Genomic DNA, 26,284 nt, shown 5'->3' with positions numbered 1-26,284 from the left:
TTTTCAGCAGGGAAGGCTATCAGATATTGTTAAAAAATCTACTTTAAAGATTATTCAATTGAATGTTTCATTATAAACAGTTTAGATAGATAGATATCATCATATTTGTGAAGTTTTGCTAGTGTAAACAAATCCACCACATCACATCCAGACCAGCAAGTGGCGCTAAAGCGCATACGTGGTCAAATGTATCCGCAGAGTAGCGTGTTGTTGGCGGAAGTGTTTGATAGGTTTTCTTGTAGTTCATTTAAATCGCCATGTGGGTGTAATTGTCACGCTTTTGCTCGAGCTGTGCTGTTCAAAATCATCAAAATGGGTAAAAAGGGTAAAAAAGAAAAGAAAGTAAAAGGAGCGGAGAAAACCGCCGCCAAAATGGAAAAGAAAGTGTCCAAAAGGTCAAAAAGAGAGGAGGTAAGTGACTCTATAGCATAAGATAGCAACACGGATACTGGGAACCTGGCATGAATGCTATTTAAATAAATGCATATTTTTGAAACAGGAGGATTTAGAGGCATTAATCGCCGAATTTCAGTCTCTGGACGCGAAAAAGACGCAAGTGGTGGAGACTGCTTGCGCGCCTCCGTCTCCCAGGTGTGTTCTTGTGTACAGGTGTGAGTCACGTCACGTGACGTGACTGTGACATTTGATTGACAACTCATTTAATTTGCAGGTTGAATGCCTCACTGTGCGCCCATCCCGAAAAAGACGAGCTCATTTTATTTGGAGGGGAATTTTTCAATGGAAAGAAAGTGAGTATTGTTGCTATGCCAATTGGTAAACCTTTAGTTATGTATTACACCTAACTATTTGTGGATATGAGATGGTCATTGAGCTGTCATGTTCCAGAAACTCCTGAATAATTTTGTTACTACTAGTATAAGATGTAGTGACAAGTTTTAACCAACTGGAAATTATTTATCATTAAATTATCATAAAAAAAATGAAATGTTATTTACCATTAACTAACCTTGGTTTTTGGTACCTTTGAATTTCTTTTTTTTCTTTCTTGAACACAAAATAAGATATTTTGAGGAATGTTGGAAACTGGAAAACACTGTCACGCTTAGTATGAACAAAGTACTATTGAAGTCAATGGCTACCGGTTTTCTGTCATTTTTAAAAAAGATTTTCTTTTATTCACAAGAGAGGAAAAGAAACTCAAACAGGCTTGAAACAAGTGAAGAGAGAATAAATGGTGACTGTATTTTCATTATTGGGTGAACTTTTGCTTTATGAAGTGTTTTGCAGCATAAGTTGTTTCCCCTAACCAATTTTCTCTAGTTTGTAGCTACACGCATAAGCTAAATTGACACTAGGAAGCAAGGAAAGTCATGATATGGTTTATAGAAAAGCAGAATGGAAGTTGGAATTTCTGTGTGGAGTTTGCTTGTTCTCCCCGTGTTAGGGTGAGTTTTCTCCAGGTGCTCCGGTTTCTCCCACTGTCCAAAGATATGCGGTGTAGGTGAAGTGGATAAACTAAATTGGTCATACTGTATGAGTGCTTGTGTGAATGTGAGAGTGTATGGATGTTTCCCAGTACTGGGTTGCGGCTGGAAGGGCACCTGCTGTGTAAAACATATGCTGGAATAGTTCGCCCGTTAATTTTGCTGTGGCGACCCCTGATAAATAAGGGACTAAGCTGAAGGAAAATTAATGAATTAATGAAAGCTCATTTGTGTCTTTTTTCTTGTATTAAAATTTTGTTTATTTTTGTTATATCTCTGTAAATCTAAATTAAAAAGTTGTACAAAATTAAATAATTAAGTTGTACCGACTAGAAATATTAAGATGCGGTATCTAGAAAAACTAAGTTGTGATGTCTAGAGAAATTAAGTTGAGGTAACTAGAAAAATTAAGTTGCTGTACTTAGGAAAATTTAATTGCGGTGTCTAGAATTAATTTGCGATGTCTAGAAAAGTAAGTTGCTGTATCTAGAAAAATTAATTTGTACCATGAAGAAATATTAAGTTAAAGTACCTAGACAAGTAATTGTTCACCTTAAGCTCATATGTTAATGCATTAATATACATCTAGTTAACATTAACAGAGATTAAGTAATGTTTAACAGATGCGTTGTTCATAGTTAATTTGTATTTACTAATGTATATTACATAATGTTAACCAATACAACCTCTTTGTAAAGTAGGTAGGTAAATGGTAAATGCATAATAATTGTGTTGTTACTGTGCAAATGTGGCATAAATATATACACAAGCTACGTGCTTCCCCAAAAAGCCTTGACTTGATTTCCCTCAAATGTCTCATTTTTTTCCAGACATTTTTGTACAATGAATTATACTTCTGCAACATAAAGAAAAACAGCTGGGTAAAAGCAGACGTCCCGAACCCTCCTCCACGTCGCTGTGCTCAACAGGTACTCTTTTAAATATTTAAGTACAGAACACATGAATAATAATAAAAAAAAAAACATAACACTGATTTATATTCAGCTAATGCATTATATATAATTCCACTTTTGTCCACCAGGGGTCAGACTGTGTTAACATAAGAAGTCATTGTCCCTATTTACATTTTTTGCTGCTGTTTCTCCATCTCCCTGCAGGCAGTGGTGGTTCCCCAGGGTGGGGGACAGATGTGGGTGTTTGGGGGCGAGTTTGCGTCTCCTGACGGAGAACAGTTTTATCACTATAAAGATCTGTGGGTGCTTCACTTGGGGACGCGCACATGGGAGCAAGTCAAGTGAGTGTTTTGTTTTTCACAACTCGCTGTGAGCTTTGCAATACTTGAGCAGTGTGTTATAAAGTCATTGAGAGCTGATAGAGTATTTATCATCACATGTTTGTAGAGGATAAAAAAAAATACAAATAAAAATTGTAGGGGTGTCAAAATGAATTGTTTTTTCGATCCAGACACGAAAAATTCAGGATCGGTTCAGTAATAATCATAACCGGTTATCATGTACTGATGTCATTTATCACATATGCATTATATAGCGAGGGAGGAGACTGCGAGCAATTAAAATGGTCCAACTACTTAAAAACCAGATAAGTGTGCCAATTCACTGCTTTTAGTTTGCTGGAAAGTCTTTCACTGACGGTGAAGTGCAATAGAACCCAGCTAGTAAAAATAAAAGCTGTAAACTCTGATCGCTGCAGCTGTTTAACATCAGTGTTCGTGTCATTAGCCCCTTTCACACATTCAGACATTTCCGGAAAATTACCGGCAATTTTCTGCAAAGGTGTGTATGTGTGAACAGGCCCTTTTTGAAAATACATGTAAATTCGTTCTGGTTATTTCCCGGGAAGAGAAGATGTAACATTACCGGTAATTTGCCAGAATGCTGCGCTGTGTAAACGCAGAAAAAAGATTGCCGGAAAGAGCGCGTGCACGTCTAAAATGTGCTGACGTGAGACGTCTGCTTTAGCCAATAAGAACAGTCAGACGCATTCACGTCCGCGCAGTTTATGAGAATAAAAGCCTTTGAATATTTTTCCAGACACATTTAGCTACTAGAAATTAGTCAGAAAATGTTTATATGTTCATCTTAATGCCAACCGTGTAAATAATTATCGATAAGATGCTTATGATAAGCCGTTGTTTGTTTACCCTAAAGCTTTGCGAGTGCCCGTGAAACAGCCCGTAAGCGCCAGCACACACACTTATTATGTATATCTCTACTTGCGAAAGTGTTTCTCTATTGGTTTTCATCGAAGTTGTTCACAATACTGATCCATCCACAGAGTTTGTGATGTAGTCAAATGTTTACAAATACAAGCGCTGCTGCTAGAGGTCATTTCTGGTTATTGATGTCAGAATTTACCAGTATTTTGGAATGGATGCGTGAATGCTCTTTTCCGGAAAAATTCCATAACGTCCTCGCCTGTGTGAACAGCTCTTTTTTTAATTTACGGGGAAAGTCGTTCTAAAAACTATATTTACTGGTATCACTGTGTGAAAGGGGCTAATATGTTTGCTGAACAGTGCCAAAGCCAAACTGACCGTTAAAGCCAATCGCCGCCTTTCTGTTCAGCATGTGATCAATCATAAACTTGCTCAAAAAGCAAGCGGATAATATTTGCATTTGTTTATTTGTTGTTCTGTGGATGTACTTTTGTTTTGATTGATACGTTCAAAAAAAGTGCAGGTAAAATTAAAGGAAAGGTACAGTACATATATCTGACTGCTTGTATTAAAGGACAAAATTGTATTACAAATAATATATAAATATATCTATAAATTATAAATTTTAATACAAGATTTAATGTGTTAAGTACAGTTAAGTAAAATATTTTGTTTATGGAAAGCATCGTTAATGCACCGAGATATCGAATGATTGGACGGCATATTATTCGTAACCGAACCAGTGTAGGTTCACACCTAAACAGACACTACTGCACCTGTGGCTCTAAACAAACAAAATGTTTACTAACGATATAAACATGTTATATAAACGTTTCACTACACTTTAACAAATATTTTATGCATATCCTTAATTTTAAAAAAGGGATTAAAAAAGATAAATCTATTCAATCTAATCAAAAATCAATTTTCTGTAAAACTAAAATTTACAAATATTTTCTTTTTATTTAAACGGAAAATAAAGCCTAAAAAATTAATTATTAAATAATAAAAGTCATTCAGAAATATAGTATAATACACTACCTGTGACCCTAAATAAACAAGATGTTAACTAACGATATAAACGTTTTTGTCCTTCAATTAGCAGAAAAAGGAACAAAAATTTATATAAATATCAAATAAATGGAAAGCTTACTGGCCTTAGTTGTTAACAAGATTTATTATAAACATCAAGCCTAAACCATTTTATTTAAAGTGAAAGTGAAACTGAAATGACTGATGTAAGAAAAGTGCTACAAAAATACCTTCCTTTTTTTATTTAACATGAGTTCAAATATTTTAATAATTGTTAATTAGTAAAGAAAAACGACAGAAGTATATCGGAAGTACATTACATTCGCAATCTAATTAGTACATCAGGACATTAGTAAAAGTACCAAAATAAAAATGTAAAATACCAAAATAAACACTGAGACGCACACAAGCCACTGATCAGCGCTCTTTTCCTTAAGTTGAGCCGGAAGTCCCATTGTGTTTGCTCTTCATGAAAGCTCAGCAAGGATTTTAAGATGCGGTTTTGTCACCGTGCTGTGACTAGAGGTCATAGAAGACTAAACTAACAGGATTGACTTCTGACTTGGTGTCCTCTTTGTCCTCTCAGAGCTCCTGGTGCTCCGTCTGGCAGAAGTGGACATCGTATGGTCCTCAGCAAACGGCAGCTGCTTGTGTTCGGAGGCTTCCATGAGAGCACTAGGTGACGACCGAACCCCTCTTTACTGAAATCACTACAGGGAAAAAATGTGACTTTGTTTTACCCTTGAGTGGGACCAAAATGACTACCCTGATGTTTTAAAAATTGTGTACAGTATTTGATTAGTATTAGAATGTATTTTTTACTCAGTTGTAAGTATTGGTAATAAAATATACCATATTTAGATAGTTATATACAGTTGCACTTAGTATTAGTCCTCCTGTGATTTTTTTTTTTTCTTTTGCAAAATTTTCCCAAATGATGTTTAACAGAGCAAAAAAAATTCACAGTATTTCCTATAATATTTTTTCTTCTGGAGAAAGTCTTATTTGTTTTATTTTGGCTTCAATAAAAGCAGTTTTACATTTTTAAGGTCAATACTATTAGCCCCTTAAGCAATATTTACTTTCAATTGTCCACAGAACAAACCACTGTTTTATACAATGACTCACCTCATTAACTTGCCTGATTAAGCTAGTTAAGCCTTTTAAATGTCACTTTAGCTGAATACTAGTGTCTTGGAAAATATCTAGTAGAATATTATGTACATCATATTATGTACATGTACATTAATTATGTCATTATGGCAAAGATAAAAGAATACAGTTATTAGAAAAAAGTTATTAAAAACTGTTGTGTTTAAGATTTGTGTTGAAAAGAAATATTTTCGTTAAACAGAAATTCAAGCAAATCTATATATTGTATCAATGTATCAATTTTAAATGTATATTATTTAAAATCTACAAAAACTACATTTCTTACTTAAAGTTAAAACTATATTTCTTGATTGTGTGTGTGTGTGTGTGTGTGTGTGTGTGTGTGTGTGTGTGTGTGTGTGTGTGTGTGTGTGTGTGTGTTTACGTGGTTTTGTGACATCAGGACACAAATCTGTATAATGACCTGGGTATGACACAGGCATTGCAAAAAGAAAGTGAAATATGAGGAAATTGGTGACGTCCTCATTTCTCAAAAAGCTTATAAACACACAGGATGAGTTTAATCAGAGAGTAAAGCTGCACACTGTCTCCTGTGATGGGGTTGGGTTTAGGAGTAGGGTGGGGTAAGGGCAATGCAATATACGGTTTGGACAGTATAAAATGAATGAAAACCTATGTAATATGCCCACTTTTCACAAAAAACAAACGTGTGTGTGTGTTTGTGTGTTTGTGTGTGTGTGTGTGTGTGTGTGTGTGTGTGTGTGTGTGTGTGTGTGTGTGTGTGTGTGTGTGTGTGTTACTTACAGGGATTATATCTATTACAATGATGTTCACGCGTTTAACTTGGACACGTTCACATGGAGTCGTCTCCAGCCTACAGGAACTGGCCCTTGTCCACGATCAGCCTGTCAAATGACCCCCACTTCTGACGGAAATGGTGTCATTATCTACGGAGGATACTCCAAAGCTGTATGTCTTCTGATTATTACTGTATTAAACTTTTTTGCTCTTCTAATTTTTTTAGGGGTTTTAAAAAGGTCCTAATTCAACTTTTCACAACCTAAAATGGGAGCAGAAGTTAAATTACAGATAGAGAAAAATACTTTTAATGAACTCATGGAATGAAATGTTGCATAGTCTGCAAATCATTCTCCGTATTTTTGTTTTCGATTACATGTTTCTAATCATTCTTCTAATAATGCTGCACCTAATATGCAATTATAATCAGTTCATATATTTATTTATTCTTTCATGCATTAAATATTGTATTACACATGTTATATTTTATATTTTAAATATTTATTTAAAAACTAATATTAAAAACTACTACTAATAATTTAAAGTTATTTCTTAAATGTTTCAGAGATGTTCCTTAGAGATTTGTTTCTTTATTTTTAAAGAAAATCATGTAGAGCAAGGATGCATTAAATTGATTAACAATTGCAGTAGTTTGGAAACTTTCTATTTTCCAAAGAATGCTGAAAACATATAGTCTTACAGTTAAAGTCAGAATTATTAACCCCCCTGAATTATTAGCCACCGTGTTTATTTTTGTCTATTTTTTTTATTTCTGTTTAATGGAGAGAAGATTTTTTTCAACACATTTCTAAACATAAAAGTTTTAATAACTGATTTATTTTATCTTTGCTTTGATGATAGTAAATAATATTCTACTAAATGATTTTCAAGACACTTCTATACAGCTTAAAGTGACATTTAAAGGCTTAACTAGGTTAATTAGGTTAACTAGGCAAGTTAGGGTAATTAGGCAAGTCATTGTATAACTATGGTTTGTTCTGTAAACTATCAAAAAATAGCTTAAAGGGGCTAATAATTTTGACCTTAAAATGGTGTTTAAAATATTAAAAACTGCTTTTATTCTAGCCAAAATAAAACAAATAAGGCTTTCTCCAGAAGAAAAAAATATATCAGACATACTGTGAAAATTGTTTTGCTCTGTTAAACATCATTTAGGAAATATTTAAATGTAAGCTTTAATAATTCTAATTTAAAATGTATAAAGTTATATCTTCTATTCATCGTTTTATGTTTCATTTCATCTTTTGTTCTATTGTTCATTTATTCTCTATATCATTCTATCTGTCTGTCGATATATTTATCTAGCAGCTATTCTTTGATCATTTTATCTATTTCATTATCGTTGTATCTGTCAATTTATCTATTTCTCTGTTATTTGATCTGTCGTTCTATTTATCATTCTATTTATTTCATTATTCTATCTGTCAATCTTTCTATCATTCTATCTATTTTTCTCATTCTATCTGTCGTTCTATCTAGCATTCTATCTAAAGTTCTATTGTTCTAGCTAAAAATCTATTATTGATCTGTCATTCTAGCCAACTGTCTGTCTGTCTATCTAGCTAGTCATTCTGCTGTTACCGATCTATCTACCTACCTACTAAAAAAAGGACAGCATAACTTTTACCATCACTATTATTAATAATAAGAAATGTTTCTTGAAATTAGCAGATACTGAAGATGGAAATAATGATGGTAAAAATGCAGCTATTTTCTAAAAATGCACTTTTATATATTAAAATAGAATTTTATTTTTAATTATAACATGTTGTTTTTACTGTACTGTAAAACATGCAGGATTCCACACAATTCATTCATGTTGTCCCAACACAATTCGATTAGGTTATTTTAAATGGATTGAACATAAAACAATTAAGTTGTCCCAAAAACACCCTAAGAATTGTGTTGTTTCAGCTCAGTTTAAATAAATACTTCGAACAAGCAGCTATTTTTTAATATGCATTCACTGTCTCTATGATAAAATAAATACAAATAAAACACAAATGTTAACAATAATTTTTTTTGTTAGTTATTGTAAGTTCTCATGGCTATGATATTTTAATCACAGTACTGTAGGAATATTGTTATACAAAGGCATCAGTTTTACAGCCTTAACTACTTGTTGCATAATTATATAACAAAATCTCAACAACTGAATTGGAGATTAATTAAAGATCTCGAAATGGCGATATTTAAACCTCTTCCCTCCACATATGACCATTCAGGTTAAACTGTAAACGATACAATGGCAATATGTTTGTGCTGTGTTTATTCTGTTTCATTTAGCTTGATTCTGTGTGAGCATGTTTATGGTAAAACGCTCCACGCACCGAGCGAGATATTGTGTCATTTCCAGGAGCTCGTCCTTGAGTAAACCCACGAGAGTAAACAGACGTAGGTGGTAATGGCCGCCTTTCTCTTGCAGAGAGCGAAGAAGGATGTGGATAAAGGAACCATCCATTCTGACATGTTCCTGCTGAGGAGGGAGGGCAAAGAGGACCAAGGTGCCATCATTAGTGCCTCCGCCGAGCGCTTGTTTAACATCAGCTGCTTTTCTGTCCACTTCTTGTTCTTGCTTTTAAAACTCTACTTTATTTAATCCCTCATTACATTGGCTTATTGTCTATTTTGATATCTTAGAGCAGTGTTTCTCAACCACGTTCCTGGAGGACCACCAACAATGCATGTTTTAGATGTCTCCTTTGTCTGTCACATCCATTACATGTCTTTTAGTTTCTGCTAATGAGCTGATGATATGAATCAGGTGTGTTTGGTTAATGAGACTTTGAAAATGTGCAGAACTGGTTGTCCTTCAGGAACATGGTTGAGAAACACTGTCTTAGTGGATGGTACCACCAGGTAACGTGTTCTCTGATTGGATGGCTGTCTAGATATATGAAAACAGTTACTTTTACAATTGGCCCCATAAATGCATCTCCATTAAATGGATGTGATTCTGATCTTTCTGGTCAAATTTATTGTCGAGTTATTTAGTTTTTGTTTGGTTTCTAGTCCAAATATATAAACATTTTTAAGACAATAAGCATTTTTCAGTAAAGCAAAAAAATTTTGTCGTCTTTAGAAATATTTGCCAAGATTAAGTCAGTTTTGGCCTTTTTCATAGATTATTTTGCTTATTTTATTAAAAATCTCACATAATTTTGTCAGTTTATTTTTAAAACAAGACAAAATGTTTTACCTGTCTAGAAAATGCTTCTTTATTTAAGAATTGTTTTATATTTGGACTAGAAACAAGACACTAAGAAAGACAGATCTTATTTGACATACAAATGATTTTAAAACAAATACACTGCACCTGGAGAGTATTCATAGCGCTTCACTTTTTCCACATTTTTTATGATATTGCCTAATTCCAAAATGGATTCAGTTAATTTATTTCCTCAAAATTTTACACACAATACACCATAATGACAATGTGAAAAGAGTTTTTGAAATTGTTGCAAATTTATTAAAAAGAAAAACTAAACTAATTAAAACAAAACAAATTTAGCTCGGGTACATTTCGTACAGTTTTCAGCAGCTTAATTGGAGTTCACCTGTGGTAAATTCAGTTGATTGAACATGATTTGGAAAGGCAGACACCTGTCTATATAAAGTCCCAGGGTTGACATTACATGTCAAAGCACAAACTAAGGGATTGTCTGTAGACCTCCGAGATGGGATTGTCTCGAGGCACAAGGCTGGGAAGGGATACAAAAAAATTTCTGCTGCTCTGAAAGTTCCAATGAGCACAGTGGCCTCCATCATCTGTAAGTTGAAGATGTTTGGAACTACCAGGACTCTTTCTAGAGCTGGCCTGCCATCTAAGCTGAGTGATCGGGGGAGAAGGCCCATAGTGAGGGAGGTGATCAATAACCTGATGGTCACTCTGTCTAAGCTCCAGCGTTCTTCTGTGGCGAGAACATGCAAACTTCAAGGCTCAAACTAGTAATCTTCTTGATGTGAGGTGAACGTGCTACCCACTGCTTCACTGTACAGCCCCGATGCTAATTAATAAAACGAAAATGTAAAATATTATGTAGCAAAAATACTTAAAAATTAAAGTAGTCAATCTCTATTGCTCATTTCTGCTTTGAAGATCTGCGTTCTGCCTGAAAGATATCCGCTCATTCTTTGTAACCCTGTCCTGCAGAGAAGTGGACATGGACGCGAGTGAACCCTTCCGGAGTGAAGCCTCCTCCTCGATCCGGCTTCTCTCTAGCAGTGGGCCCCGGGGGGCGAGCGCTGCTCTTCGGTGGTGTCTGTGATGAGGAGGACGAGGAGTCTCTGGAAGGAGACTTTTTTAACGACCTTTACTTTTATGACATGAACAAAAACCGCTGGTTTCCTGCTCAGCTAAAGGTTGGTCATGTCTATCTATCTATCTGTCTATCTATCTATCTATCTATCTATCTATCTATCTATCTATCTATCTGTCTGTCTGTCTGTCTGTCTGTCTGTCTATAATTCTATCAATTGTTTTATTATTATATCAATTGTTCTGTCATTCTGTCAATCATTCAATTTATCATTCTATCTATCTTTGTAAGGTTCTATTTACTGTTCTGTTGATCTATCTATAATTCTATAATTTATTCTATTATTCTGTCAATCGTTCAATCTATCATGCTATTGTTGTATTGTTCTATCATTGTATCATTCTATTTATTGTTCTATTGTTCTATCTCATTCTGTTGTTTTATCTCTCGTTCTATGTCATCTTTTGTCTATGTCATGTCTATGTCATGTTTTGTTTCAGTAAACCACTATAATATATCCATCCATCGTTCTATCCATCGTACTATTATTCTATCTATCATGCTATCATTCTATTTATCATGCCATCTTTCTATCTGTCATTATATTGTTCTATCCATTGTTCAATCTATCTATCGTTCTATCTAACATGTTATCATTCTATTAATCATTCTATCAGTCGTTCTATCAATGGTTCTATCAGTCTATCTATCGTTCCATCATTCTATCTATCGTTCTATCTATCATTCTATCATTCTGTCTATCGTTCTATCATTCTACACTGTCATGTTTTGTTTCAGTAAACTGCTGGAATAAAACTATCTATTGATCTTTCGTTCTATCTTCCATTTGTTCTATAATTTTATCTATCGTTCTATCTATCATTCTATCATTTATCTATTGTTCTATGTATCGTTCTATTGTTTGTTCTATAGTTCTATCATTCTGACTATAATTCTATCAGTCGTTTTATCATTCTGTCAATTGTTCTGTCATTCTGTCAATTGTTCAATTTATCGTTCTTTCTATCTTTGTAATGTTCTAACTATTGTTCTGTCGTTCTATCATTCTGTGGTTTTATCTATATTTCTATCAGTCATTCTTTTATTTAGTCAATCGTTCAATTTATCTTTCTGTTGTTGTATCGTTCCATCATTGTATCATTCTATCCATCATTCTGTTGTTCTATCTGTCATGTTTTGTTTTAGTAAATTGCTAGTGTCTGTCTGTCTGTCTGTCTGTCCGTCCGTCCGTCCGTCCGTCCGTCCGTCCGTCCGTCCGTCCGTCCGTCCGTCCGTCCGTCCGTCCGTCCGTCCGTCCGTCCGTCCGTCCATCTATCTATCTTTCTCTCTCTCGTTCTATTGTTTTATCTATTCTAGCTTTCATTCTATCTTTCTAGCACTCTATCTATTAATTGTTCTAGCAATCTGTAATTTTGTATGTCTTGCTGCTGCTCTGTTGCTCTACCATTTTATGGATCCATATACTCTACTTATGTCAATTGTTATATATTTACGTTTATCTGTTTATCTGTCTGTCATTTTGTAAATGCCAGTCTCTATACATTTTACTTTTTTCGTTTGCCAGGGCAACAAGTCAGAAAAGAAAAAGAGGCGCCGTGGGAAGAAGACAGAGCAGATGAATGAAACTGAAGAGGAGAAAGAGGAGGCACAGGGTCCCACAGAGATTATTAAAGAGATTGTTGCTGAGGACGGAACAGTTATGACCATCAAGGAAGTGATTCCAGCCACTCAGGCAGAGGAGGACAGTGAGGAGGAGGAGGAGGAGGAGGATGAAGAGGTGGAAGAGGAGGCGGCGGCTGCAGCTCCCTCGGTGGAGCCCTGTCCTCGCTCCAACGCCATGACAACGGTGAAGCATGGCAAGTTGTTCTTGTATGGGGGAATGTTTGAGGTGGGAGATCGACAGTTCACACTCAGCGACCTCTACAGCCTAGACCTGCACAAGATGGAGCAGTGGGACGTCCTAGTGGAGATGGACCCCAGTAAGTGGAGGAAAAAAATATTATGGCTGACAGTCTGTCGTTACATCTGTTTTATTTACATCTAAGGTTGTATATCTTTGTTCATTTATCTGTTATTTGGTCTAGCTGTGGTTCTGACGTTCTGTCCATCTATCGATCATTCTGTCTACCTATCCAACGTTCTGTCTACCTATCTATCTTTTTGTGTATTGTTCCACCTATCGTTCTATTATTACATCTATCGTTATATCCATCCATCTATTCATCATTATATCTATCTATCCATCCATCGATATATCCTTCTATCTATCGTTATATCCATCCATCCATTTATTCATCCACCCATAAATTATATCTATTATTTCATTGGTATATCTATCCATTCATCCATCTTTATGTTGATCCATCCATCTATCCAGCATTTTTTCTATCGTTTTGTTTATAGTTCTATTATTCCATCCACCCATCCTTATATCTATTCATCCATAAATTGTCCATCCATCCTTATATCCATTCATTCAAACATTGTTTAAGCCATCCATACATACATTGTTATAGCCATCCATACATACATGCATACATTATTACATCCATCCATCCATCCATTCATTGTTATATCCATCCATACATCTATCGTTATTTTCATCCATCTATAGTTATATCCATCCATCCCTCCATCCATTGTTATATCCATCCATCTATCTATCATTATATCTATCCATCCATTGTTTTAACCATCTATCTATCATTATATTTAACCATCCATCATCCATCCATCCATCCATCCATCCATCCATTTATTCATCCACCCATAAATTATATCTATTATTTTATTGGTATATCCATCCATTGATCCATCCATCTATCTACCATTTTGGTTATCGTTTTATTTATAGTTCTATTATTCCATCCACTCATCCTTATATCTATCTATTCATCCACCCATCGTTATATCTGTTCATCCATTGTCCTTCCATCCTTATATCCATTCATCCAAACATTGTTTAAGCCATTCATACATACATTGTTATATGCATCCATACATACATGCATACATAATTACATCCATCCATCCATCCATCCATCCATCCAAACATTGTTTAAGCCACCCATCATCCATCGTTATATTCATCCATCCATAGTTATATCCATCCATCCATTTATTTATTCATCCATCCATCCGTTGTTATATCCATCTTTCCATCTATCAGTATATCTATTGTTAAATCCATTATTCTATTATTTTAGACATGTCTATAACTCCATGTATTGTTTTACCATTCTACATGTAGCCTGTTATCCATCTGACCATCGAACTGTATAGATAAAATGAATTTCATTTTTATTATAATTTTTTTCCATTTCATTTCAATTGTTCAGTAGCAAGAAGTATAACATGCCAAAAGTGTTTTGTTCTCGCCAAACTGAAGCACTGAACTCTCATTTCAGAGACTCAGGAGTGGCTGGAAGAATCCGAATCGGAAGATGAAAAAGAAGAAGGGGACGCAAAAGGTGGTGATGATGAGGAAGATGATGAAGACGAGGAGGAATCTGATGACGAGAGTGAAGAAGGTATGTATTTCACCACCACCCACCAGCGCTGCAAATATTGGGAAAATCCGACATTACAATATTTAGTTTTTCTGCTATTAATTGAGATATGAATACAATTTCACCAAATGACTTGAATAGTTCTATTTCCAAAGAACTGCTGTGAGTACATCTGCATAAAATATAATGATAAAATCACAATGCTTTTACGTTTCTCTGTAGTCTTAAATCTATTCGTCCTTCCACTTATCGTTATATTCATCCATCCATCCATCCATCCATCGTTATATCCATCCATTCATCGTTATATCCATCCATCCATCCATCCATCCATCGTTATATCCATCCATCCATCGTTATATCCATCCATTCATCGTTATATCCATCCATCCATCGTTATATCCATCCATGCATCTATCGCTATATCCATCCAACCATTGTTATGTCCATCCATCCACCGGTATGCCCATCCATCCATCCATCCATCCATCATTTTATCCATCCATCTTTATATGCCATCCATCCATCGTTTTATCCATTCATCCATCTATCTATCCATCCATCAATTTTATCCATCCATCTTTATATGCCATCCATCCATTCATCCAACCATCCATCCATCACATTTTTATTCATCCATCCATTAATCGTTATATCCATCCATCTACCTTTATATCATCAATCATCATTTTATCTATCCATTGTTATATTCATTCATCGTTATATGCAACTATCCACCATCGTTATATCCATCCATCCATCCATCAATCTATCATTTTATCCATCCATCCATCCATCCATCATTTTATCCATCCATCCATCGTTATATCCATCCATCTACCTTTTATATTAATCAATTTATTCAACCATCCATCCATCCATTCATTCATCCATCATTATATCCATTCATTGTTTTATCCATCCATCCATCCATTGTTATATGCATCCATCTATCCACCCATTGTTATATCATTCCATCCATGCATCCATCCATCGTTATATCCATCCGCTCATCGTAATCTATCCACCCATCATTAGATATCCATCCACCCATCATTAGATATCCACATATCTTTATATCCATCCTCCCATCATATCCATCCATCCATCCATCCATCCATCCATCCATCCATCCATCAATCCACCGTTATATGCATCCACCCATCGTTACATCGTTACATCCATCCATCCATCTTTATATGCATCCACTCATCGTTATATCCATCCATCTTTATATGCATCCACTCATCGTTATATCCATCCATCTTTATATGCATCCACTCATCGTTATATCCATCCATCTTTATATTAATCTATTCATCCATCGTTATATATCCATCCATCCATCTATCCACCCACAGAATGTACAGAATTTAAATAATCAAATGTAAAAGAACACTGTATAGTCTTAATCTTAAAAATTGTTAAACTACCATCAAAGTTTCTTGCTTAAAATTCTTACATGGTCACAGCAGGTCTTCAAAACACATGCAAATGATAAACCTTTAAACTGTTAAACTGCAATGACTCCACAAATCACACGTGTTCTGAACTGTGGTGCCTACTCAACAATAGTCCTGACTCGACACATTGCAATTTTGATGCTAAATCTATTTATACAGCCCTAGCATCCACTTAAAAATTATATTTGTGACAGGCAAAAGTGTCAGATCAAACCTTCGTGCCTATTTAAGCAATTCACAGTACATGCCTGAGGGTGGACACACATTTTTTTTTCTTGAATGATCGAGGCCTGTGATTTGGGTCAGGTCCACGAGGTAGACATGAGCAGATGACAATAGTGTTTATCTGCCAAGGCCCAGGTCAACATCCGCTGATCTTCTTTGACAACCAGAGCTGTGTGTTTCGCTTTGGGGTCCGTCTCGCTTAAATTCATTATTGTTAGATGCCTGTTTCGCTTGTCAGTTGTAATAACGTCACTGATTGTTAGCTTGTGGCTGCGGAGTGGTTGAATAGCATGCTAAACAAAGAGACTTCGTCACCTCATCACCCTCAACAGGAGTGTTTTGTGTTCAAAGTATCTCTGTTTTATTACTTCAGGTGCCAAGGTTTTACAGGTGGCTTCGATTTTTACTTCAATAGAAAAAATAATAGTTGAATTTATAAATATGAGGCTGTTCAGAAGTTTAAATGCTCCAGAAGGAAAAAAAATGTGTTAAAGAAACACTAGAAGTCCCCTAGAGTTAAAAGAGAGTAGAGTTTCTTGCCCCATCAACTTAGAAAATAGCAACTTTTTATTTAGCATCATTCTTATTACACGATGTAACTACAGAAGATTTAGGCTTTAAATAGGAAAATGATCAAAACTTTAATTTTTTGAAAGATGCTAATGGTCTAATCTGATACAATGATTTATGCTAAGCTAGGCTAAAAGTGCTCCTGCAATTTTTTTTTCTGATATTTCAAAAATATTCATTAAAGAGGCAGGAGTACAATTTTAAACAGAATGAACATTTGTACTGGGAAATAGTAGTTGAATTTATAAAAAGGATAAGTTTTTTGGATATAGGCTCATTTTACAAGTCCCCTAGAGTTTATAGAGAGTAGAGTTCTTAACCTTACCAATCTAGAAAATAGCAACTTTTCCCTTCAGTTATTAGTACATGGTGTAACTACAGAAGAGTCAAGCTTTAAATAGGAAAATTATTAAAACTTTTTTGCAATTTTCGAGTGAGATGCTAATATCAACCTAGAAAATAGCTTTTAATTTTAAAGTGCATGGTGTAACTACAGAAGAGTCAAGTTTATGCTAAACTAAGCTAAAAATGTTCCCGCCAAATCAGCTGAATGCATTTAGAAACGGTTGTAAAATGAGGCTATTTTGAAAAGTTTTCCTTCAAGAGTCTGGAGTGAAAAATTTTAAATAGAATGAAGATTTGTAAATGTTTGTACAAGGAAATGATAGTTGCGTTTATAAAAGTGGTGCTATTTAAAAGTTTAAATGTTCCAGTAGAAAATGCACATGTTAAAAATGTACACCTCATGGTTCAAGTGACTCAATTCTGATTTTTTTTCTCCCATGTGGCACCGGATATGGCCCATGTACAAGTGAGCAAAAAAAAATCACTCTGATTCACTCAAATCAGATTAAGACTATGTTCATATGTGGAAATTTATCTAATATAAATCAGATCTGTGCCCTTGTGTCTGCAGTAGAAGCAGGTAGAACAGATTTTTACCTGTCAGTGCGAGTCACACATCATTAAGGAGAGAGAGAGAGAGAGAGAGAGAGAGAGAGAGAGAGCGAGCATGCAACATGTGCCACATAATCAATATAAACTAATATAAAGCTGTTACACAAACCTGCTATTAACTGTGGAATGCAAACTTTTGTGGTTTAAAAGAATATAGATATTTTTAGTTGCACCAAGTAAGACCTTTATTTCTCATTTAAAACTGCATTGAAACTGCAGTTTGGAATTTCAAACCACTGACCACCATAGAAGTTCACTTTATAGAGAAAAATTCTGCGTGTGAGACATTGCGAAAGAAAGACATTAACATCTTGCATGACAAGGCAGGGAGTAAATTATCAGGAAATTCTTATTCTGAAACTGAACTAAACTTTTAATATATAGTTTTTTTTCCTCCTGCAGCATTTAGTGAGTGTTTGAACATTCTGTTATAGTAGCAAATAAGTCGCTCAGTGTGAAAATGATTCAAATACTCAACAATTCTAAAAACCCAAAGAATCTGTTGGACCTGAAGAGTTTTTCTGAAGAACAGCAGGAGGTTTAACTATTCAGGATGAACGAGAGACTCATGAATAATTACCACAAAAAAACACAGCAGCGGATCATTCAAGTAACAACATAGTATTAAGAATATGTTAAAACGCGAAAAATATATTTTGAAGAATGCTGTTTTACTGGGACCCATTGGCATTCATAATAGGAAAAATTTATGGAAGTCTATGGGGTCCAGCAGGCAGCATTTTTCAAAATATCTTTTTTGAGTGTTTAACAGAATAAACTCAAATATATATACATATAGATAACAAAATAGCATACTAGTTGAATTAAACCGATAAAAAAAACATAAATAAATACAAATTATATATATTATATATATATATATATATATATATATATATATATATATATATATATATATATATATATATATATATTATTTGTATTTATTTATGTTTTTTTTATCTGTTTAATTCAACTATTATGCTATTTTGTTATCTATATGTAAACATTTCTGTAAAGTAAAAGCTGTAAATATATATAAAAAAAAAAGAATTTTGAATGATTCCTCTTAATTTTGTTAAATAATTCACAATTTGTAGATTCTGGAGCTTTTGTGTTGGAGAACTAAAAAGGTGTCTTCGTGAGCTTAAAAGAAAGCAGAAGCCGTTGTGTTGTTGACATGTTCTCTGCTTGTCTGTGTCAGATGTGGACCATCCACCTGTAAAGCCTGGAGAAGCACTCACGGATTATCAGGCACGGACTGAGAAGTACTGGATGGGTTTGGCTCGAGCCAACATGGGTCCTGATGCCAAAGAGAAGAAAGTACAAAAGGTCGGCCACGCCATGGCCAAGGTGTTCTTTGAGGATCAGGAATGAGATTATGCATGTGTGAGGAGATAATTATAAGGTTTGTTTGTTTGTTTGTTTGTTTGTGAGAGAGAATCCATATGTATTAGTAAGCTGCGTGTGTGTATGAGTGGAAAAGTGAGCAAATGGATGTGTGTTTAAATCTTAAGAAAAGCTGAACACGTTCTTATCAATATAATGTTTAAACATGGCCTTACTCTTTTTTTCACTATTTTGTCCTTGTCTTTTTTTTAAATTAATAATTGTTGGTGGTTACTTTTATGAAGGCATTTGTTGTGTTTAAGCTCTGCTTATGCCGAGTTCAGACTGCATGATTTTAGCCAGGTTTTGAAAAATCGCAGACAAATGCCTGAAATCACAGGCAAATCAGTGCTCGTTCACGTGAGTGACAATCACACAGTGTGAATTATCAAAGATGCCATCTGAGAGAATCGCCTATGAGTTGCCGATGCCCGTGAAATATTTGGCATGCTAAATATATGGAGCTGTCGGCGATTCAAATCATGCCTTGCGAAATGTGTTTTGACTGAAAATAACATCGACGACCACCTACAGATAAATGAGAGAATTTGAAAACTCGGCATTACTGTTTAGTGGTATTTACAGCGGGGAAAATAAGTATTGTACATGTCACCATTTTTCTCAGAAAACATATTTCTAAAGGTGCTTGTTGACTTGAAATTTTCCCCAGATGTTGGTAACAACCAAAGAAAACAATATATCCAAAGAAAACTAAACTAATTAGATTACAAATGCACTTAAGTGTAATAAAATGAAATGATGCAGGGAAAAAGAATTGAACACATGATGAAAGGGAGGTGTAGACAGGCAGTGAAAGCTCAGACAGCAGCTGAAATCTCTTAGTAGTTATTCAACAATCTGCTGCCCTTCCTTATTGTAAATTAATATATTAGCTGCTTCAGTTCAACATCTACATTATCAGATGATGAACATGGACATTTCAGCAAGACAGTGATCCAAAACGCAGCCAAGGAAACTCTCAAATGCCTTCAGAGAAAGAAAATCAAGCTGTAGAATGGCCCAGCCAATTACCTGACTTGAATCCAATAGACAAAACAAATTAAAGATCAGATTTGGCAGACGAGAAGCTTTTTATATGAAGTATTAAAGTATTAAATACCTTTCAGTAGTTCAGGACTTTCTCCTTATGTCATTACATCGTTATTACGCAACTTATTTTTCAGATGTTTTAGTTTTGTTTTTATGTTTGTATTGTTTGAGTTTTTACCAAATTCTGGTTTCCTTCTAGGTTAACAGCTCTTTTAGAAATATTATTCCCAGGAAAAAAAACATGACGTGTTCAATACTTAATTTTCCAACTGTATAATAATTTGTAATATTTAATTAAATTATTACAGCTACAGGGATAATTTACCCAAAATGACAGTTCTGTCATCATTTACTTGCCTTTCACTTGTTCAAAACTTATTTGAGTTTCTTTCAAAAGAAGATATATTGAAAAATGCTGGGACTCACAAATCTCCATACTATTTTTATCCACTACCATGGAAGTCAGTGGGTGCCAGCATTCTTCAAAATATCTTCTTTTGTGTTTAAAAGAAAGAAAAAATTAATAAAGATATAAAACACATGAGTAAATGATGAGGTCATTTTCATTTTTGGTGAACTATTACTTTAAATGTCTCTGTACATGTAATTCAAGTTTTGATAGCTGTTTTTTTTAAACAAATAATTAGATTTGCTCTTTTAATTAGATATGCTATGATTAAGTAAAAAACATTTAAAAGACTCTAAATTAATTTTAAAAATGATTAAAAAGGGTTTAGAATTTAAAAAATGGTTTAAAAACAGTAAGTTAGAAATAGCTGTCGTTTCATCGCTGACAGCTTTATAAAATCTCACAGTTTGTGTCATTTTAAGAGGGTAAAGTATCAGAGCATGTGTTCTGTGAATTAAAGTTTGAAGCTAAAGCGGATGGCCAAGTGGCAATCACAGTTTCCAAATGAACGCCGCTTCCCACATTGACCTATTTTTTTGTTGGCTGTGAAGAATGAGCGATGTAGAAAGAGAAGCTAATAAATAATAAATGGCGGATAGAGAAATGGATGAGGTTACGATTATGCAGCCAACTGTCTCCTCTCATATCCCCTCCTCCTCCTCTTTCTCCATCTTTTTTAAAACTCTGGATTTCTTTTTTTAAAAAGACAGAGTTTATAAATAACTAAAAAGTCCGATTTGTGAAGCGCTGCTCTGACGTGCTGCAGCACATGAACCTGCTGTCGTCAGAGACGCGTCAGAAGGGAGAAACGGGGACAGAAATGCTTGTTCTTTAAGATTTACTAAGATGTTTGTAGGTCACGTTACTTGATTAATTCCATTTATTTACCTAGTGGCTGTCCTTATGCCCTCATTAGGCTGTTGAACCAGTCAGAAAGAGAGTTTGATGAAAGATAATGATTCATAATCGAGGCTTGGCTAATTCTGTAGCTTGGGGACACTTTTTTTCCTCACATTATCTAATTTGTTTGGACACAGTTTGGAAACGCTTGTATTAATGGAGTCATTTAAGGGGCTTTTTTTTCAGACCGAAGGTATGGCAAAATATTTATTTTAATAATAATCCTTTAATTTTGGGCTTTTGTGGTATTAATTTTGCCATTTTTATTGGTGTTTAATAAGACCATACATAGTGGTATACAATAAAACATAGAAAAAATGACAGACTGTCTTAGTTTTCTTGTTTTGAATGGAATTTCTGCGCTAGCTTGCTGCTAATGACAGCGCATGCGTTTAAATGTTATTTCCTCTCTGTTTAACCTTTAACAACCAAATGGATGCTCAAGTCTGATTAACTTATTATATTTAAAAACATTACAACATCGATGCTGTTAAAGGAACTTTATGAAATTGAAAATAGTCACATGAAGCGTTCATCATTGGCTGAAAAATACTAACTGTGCATATAGGCCATTGGCATTGTTTAACTGAGCTCTATGGAGCAGTCTGGCGCATATAGGGGAGGAGTGACCATCTTTAAAATGTCTTCGTGTTGTTCCTCCGCAATACCAACACCATGGCAATTTTCTCCAAGATTCTTTGAGAAACTGTAGGATTTTCATTCAGTGTACTTATTAAATTATAAATAGCTTATATAAGAAGTTTCTGGCCTGTATCAAAATAATTAAGTGATTTTTACATAAAAAAAGTTCTTCCATTACACAAGGGTTGTTTCAATTTCAACAATCTTACATGTACTGTGTTCAGCATAATTGAGTACACCTCATTTTGAAAATTAATATTTGTATGCATTTGTCAGTGAATATAGGCAATGTATTTTGGTGCATTTAAACAAAACAGATTAATTAAACAGATATATTTATTAAAATAATGTTTTAGTCACCAAACATATTTAGAAATTGAAGGAATATACTATTAAATAATATTGCAATAAAATAAAAATAAATAAAAAATTACAGCCTAAAATTTCTACAAAATTTGTCAGTTATTTGTTTCTCTTGATTTTTCCTTTTTTTTATTTGTATTTAATATTTTTCTTTGACATAAATTTGGCTGTACTACTTTTTAGACCGTTATCATAAGTTATTTTGTTAGATAATCTCCAGATTTGGCTTCAGTACTGACTAAACTAATGCATATGCACAAATATAATATAGTAGAGCTTCCTGTTAAATATGAATTTGAAAGCTAGATTTGTCAGGGGTTTACTCGTATATGCTGAGCACTGTATATTGTAAGAAAACTACTCGTCAAAGAAAAATAGAAAGCAACAAAACTGTTTCAACTTCAGCAATAATAATAATAATAAAGAGTTATATTTTACAGTTTTTATTGTGTTTAATAAGTGAAACTTTTTAACAAAAATGTAAAAAAAAAAAAGGTTTTAAAATTTAACAATAACATAAATAAACCTACTTTTATTATAATTGAGTTTTTGTGCAAATTCTGTATAATTCACATTTTTATACGAATACCTTGATGTTTATATGAAATAGCAGTATTGCAGTATTTTTTTTTAACTTTAAAATAAAAACATTTACAAAAATTTAGTCCAATTGCTTAAAGATCGCTTGTAAAATTCATTAATAATACAATAATTGTTGTACGCTCTTTATGTTTAAAATAATTGTATAATGGTATAAAAACATTCATTCTTTTAAATATATTTAAATATAGGAGGATGAATATAAAATGTATAGAACCATGTTAAAGTAAATGTTGTCTTTATGCAATATATATTTTCTTTCTCTTTTAGATTTTAAGGTGAACTGGAAATGCATTTTGAGACTTCTCTCTCTCTCTCTCTCTCTCTCTCTCTCTCTCCTTCTCGACTTCCGTCTTACCAATAGATTTAAAGAAATCACCCATAATCCTCTTCTAGTGCTGGGACAAGGCTGAACTCTACACAGTGACTCTGTTACAGTAATCTCAGACAAAATTGGCTTAACTTCCTTGCAGACGTCCACCCAACAGACAGGCAGCTGGTCTGGCACACAGTTCTGGTGGAGGTGAGACAGAAAATACCCCCGATGCCCAATAGGGTCAAAAGAAGTACACTGGTATACTGTATGTGTATATGTCATAGATGTCAGTGTTTCTTAACCAGGCTTCCAGAGGAACACCAGCACTGCATGTTTTGGATGTCTTCTTGTCTATCACACCCATTACAGGTCTTTCAGTCTCTGCCAATGAGCCGATGATAAGAATCAGGTGTGTTTGTTTAAGGAGACATGAAACCGCATACTTCCATACTACATACTACGCTAAAATCAGTATGCGAGCTGAGTAGTATGTCCGAATTCATAGAATTCAAAAATGAGTATGCGACCTACTTCTTCCAGTGAGATTTCGAAGTGTGCATCCCATCTCATGATGCCCCGTGAGAGAATTCATGAATGGGAGTGAAGCGACGCAACTGATGTGGGTAGGTCACATGACAATAACAAAATGGCGGATGTAGTATGTCCTAATTCTATTTATACTGCTCACATTCTGCACTTTATAGAACGTACAGCTGAGTAGTACATTCAAATTCAAATGCAGTACCTACTGAGTAGTTGGCGATCCTGGATGAGGCCATGGAAAATGTGCAGAGCCGGTTGGAAACGTAGTTGAGAAACACTGAGGCTGCGTCCAATATCATCTACTACTAGAAACGAATTCAATGCATTTGCTGCAAAAAGGTTTTGCCTTTTTCGTCATTAATGTCACGCTGCAATAATTTGTTCTAGTTTATAAGGGGATGTTTTTCCCCTCACAATTTTTTATAGTTTGAGTTCAGCTGTTTAAACTTAGACAACAATAGAGACTAATTCAATGAGTTTGTGGCAACCAGGTTGCGCCTTTCTTGTTATTAATGCCGCGCTACAATAATTTGTTTTAGTTTATAAGGGGATGTTTTTCTCCTCACAATTTTTTTTTTGTTTGAGTTTAGTTGTTTTAACTTAGACAGTAATAGAGATTATTTCAATGTGTTTGCGGCAAACAGGTCGTGCCTTTCTCGCCATTAATGACGCGCTGCAATAATTTGTTTTAGTTTACTCACAGAATGTTTTTCTCCTTACAATTTCATAGTTTGAGTTAAATTGTTTGAACTTAGACAACAATAGAGGCGAATTCAATGCGTTTGCGGCAAACAGGTTTCGCCTTTTCATCATTAATGTCACGCTGCAATAATTTGTTGTAGCTTATAAGGGGATGTTTTTCTCACAATTTTTATTTTTTTTTGTTTGAGTTCAGTTGTTTAAACTTAGACAACAATAGAGACTAATTCAATGAGTTTGCGGCAATCAGGTAGCGCCTTTCTCGTCATTAATGTCGCGCTGCAAGTATTATTTTTTTTGTTTTTATGTGTTACGTGTTTGCATTGACTTTGTATGTAACTTACTTGCGCAAATATTGAAGTCCACAATTGTCGTAAACTCAGCATAAGTACATTTAACAAGGACGTTTCTTTGGTCACTTTTATGGGGCCATCATAAGTAGGAGAAAAAGTAAGACAGAGGTACAACCAAAAAAAAAAGAAAAGCCCAGAGCAGAAACTTGTGCAAATTGACCAATTGCTGTAATTTTTTATTACAGTTTTTTAGTCCACATACTGTACGTGATATTGTTAGAATTACTTTTAGAGTGATGTATCTGCGTATTCATGATGAGAAGAATTTAGAAGATTTATCTTTCAGCATTTAAAGTGGCAGAATAGCACTGGGCACTGGTATGGAACTAACATAGTTACCAACATCTTAATAGTGTTCATTCTTGGTGTGAACGGGTGTTTTTTGTGTCTTCTTTTGAGGCTGACAGACACTCATCCACTTTCGTGATATGAAAAAGAGCAGCCAAGACAGCCTTCAAAAACGTCTTCTTTCATGTTTCACAGAAGAAAGTCGGTCAGATGGGTTTGGAGCGACTTGAAGGTGAGCGAATAATCAGAGAATTTTCAATTTCAGGTAAATATTCCTCTTTAAGATGAAGGGGTTTTGCACAGGTGTCTCTGTGGACAGGCGCAATACAAACGCGTCGGTTATCGGGGTGAGTTTTTTCCACTTGTTTGGTAGCATTGCACCTCAGTGATGCGAGAATAGGAGAAGTGACGCGGGGTTATTTTCTGCAGGAGAGGACAAGGATGAAAGTGAAAGAAAGAGACAAAACAAGGACATGAGAGAGAGACTTTGAAGATAAAATGAATTGGCCTTGTGCCCCTGCAGACTGTATTTCATATTTTGCTGCATTTTTTTTTTTTGTATCTGCAATCCATCAAGTTGGTACATTTACATTTTTGACAGTCTGTGTGGAGGACGTCCTGACAAATATGAACTGTGTTTTTTCCCCCAAATAAGATAATTCTCATGTGTTTTATGAGACATGCACTTAAATCTCGACGACACGTCTGGTTTGCTGGAGGACATTTAATATGAAGGTTGCTGTAGTTATACTCACATTGGAGTGATCCGAGTCCTTCACCTGTTTTTATTTGAAGTCTTCTGCCTTCTGAATCTTATGGGACTTGAATTAAAACTGAAAATGGAAGAAGTCAGTCAAGAACATCTTTTTCCATTTACAGTTATCGAAAGGTAGAAACGGGAATGTGTGGAAACAGGAATGCTGTTCTACTGATGGAAAACTTGAAGCTTTCAATCCAAATTTTCTTATAGGCGACTTTTACACATCGATATAGTCAAAAATGGAAAAAGTTTTCCGGCTACTTAATTAGGTAAACCTGTCCAACTGCTCATTAATGCAAATTTCTCAGTGCATTTAGGCATGTAGACATGGTCAAAACAATCTGATGCAGTTCAAACATGCAGATCAGAATGAGGAAGAAATTTGATTTAAGTGACTGTGAACATGTCATGGTTGTTGCTGC

The 26,284-nt window shown here is 34.6% G+C and overlaps 1 protein-coding gene across 10 annotated transcripts in view; it reads left to right on the top strand.

Moving 5' to 3' along the window:
* The first annotated feature begins 212 nt into the window (after nt 1–212).
* klhdc4 (kelch domain containing 4) overlaps nt 213–26,284 on the top strand; it is a 31,636-nt gene continuing 5,564 nt past the window's right edge. For 2 of the 10 annotated variants that reach the window (XR_015525831.1, XR_015525833.1), the window contains exons 1-14: nt 213–411; nt 500–591; nt 671–749; nt 2,276–2,374; nt 2,564–2,700; nt 5,201–5,293; nt 6,534–6,696; nt 8,972–9,050; nt 10,700–10,908; nt 12,391–12,805; nt 14,234–14,356; nt 18,755–18,958; nt 23,268–23,426; nt 25,214–25,334. Coding sequence is in view for 2 of the 10 variants with exons in the window: in XM_087311093.1 (XP_087167219.1) it covers nt 313–411; nt 500–591; nt 671–749; nt 2,276–2,374; nt 2,564–2,700; nt 5,201–5,293; nt 6,534–6,696; nt 8,972–9,050; nt 10,700–10,908; nt 12,391–12,805; nt 14,234–14,356; nt 18,755–18,927 (1,761 nt within the window). In the remaining 8 variants the exon portion in view is untranslated. Of the gene's footprint in view, nt 412–499; nt 592–670; nt 750–2,275; nt 2,375–2,563; nt 2,701–5,200; nt 5,294–6,533; nt 6,697–8,971; nt 10,444–10,545; nt 10,909–12,390; nt 12,806–14,233; nt 14,357–18,754; nt 21,620–23,267; nt 24,947–25,213; nt 25,335–25,367; nt 25,450–25,531; nt 25,699–26,284 lie in introns of those variants that run through there. The other 8 variants (XR_015525830.1, XR_015525834.1, XR_015525829.1 and 5 more) reach the window with 8 other exon arrangements.

The sequence above is a fragment of the Danio rerio genome, chromosome 25, assembly GCF_052040795.2.
Source record: "Danio rerio strain M-AB ecotype USA chromosome 25, GRCz13ab, whole genome shotgun sequence".
Classification (NCBI taxonomy): Eukaryota; Metazoa; Chordata; class Actinopteri; order Cypriniformes; family Danionidae; genus Danio; species Danio rerio.
This window is presented reverse-complemented; position numbering and strand designations above follow the sequence as displayed.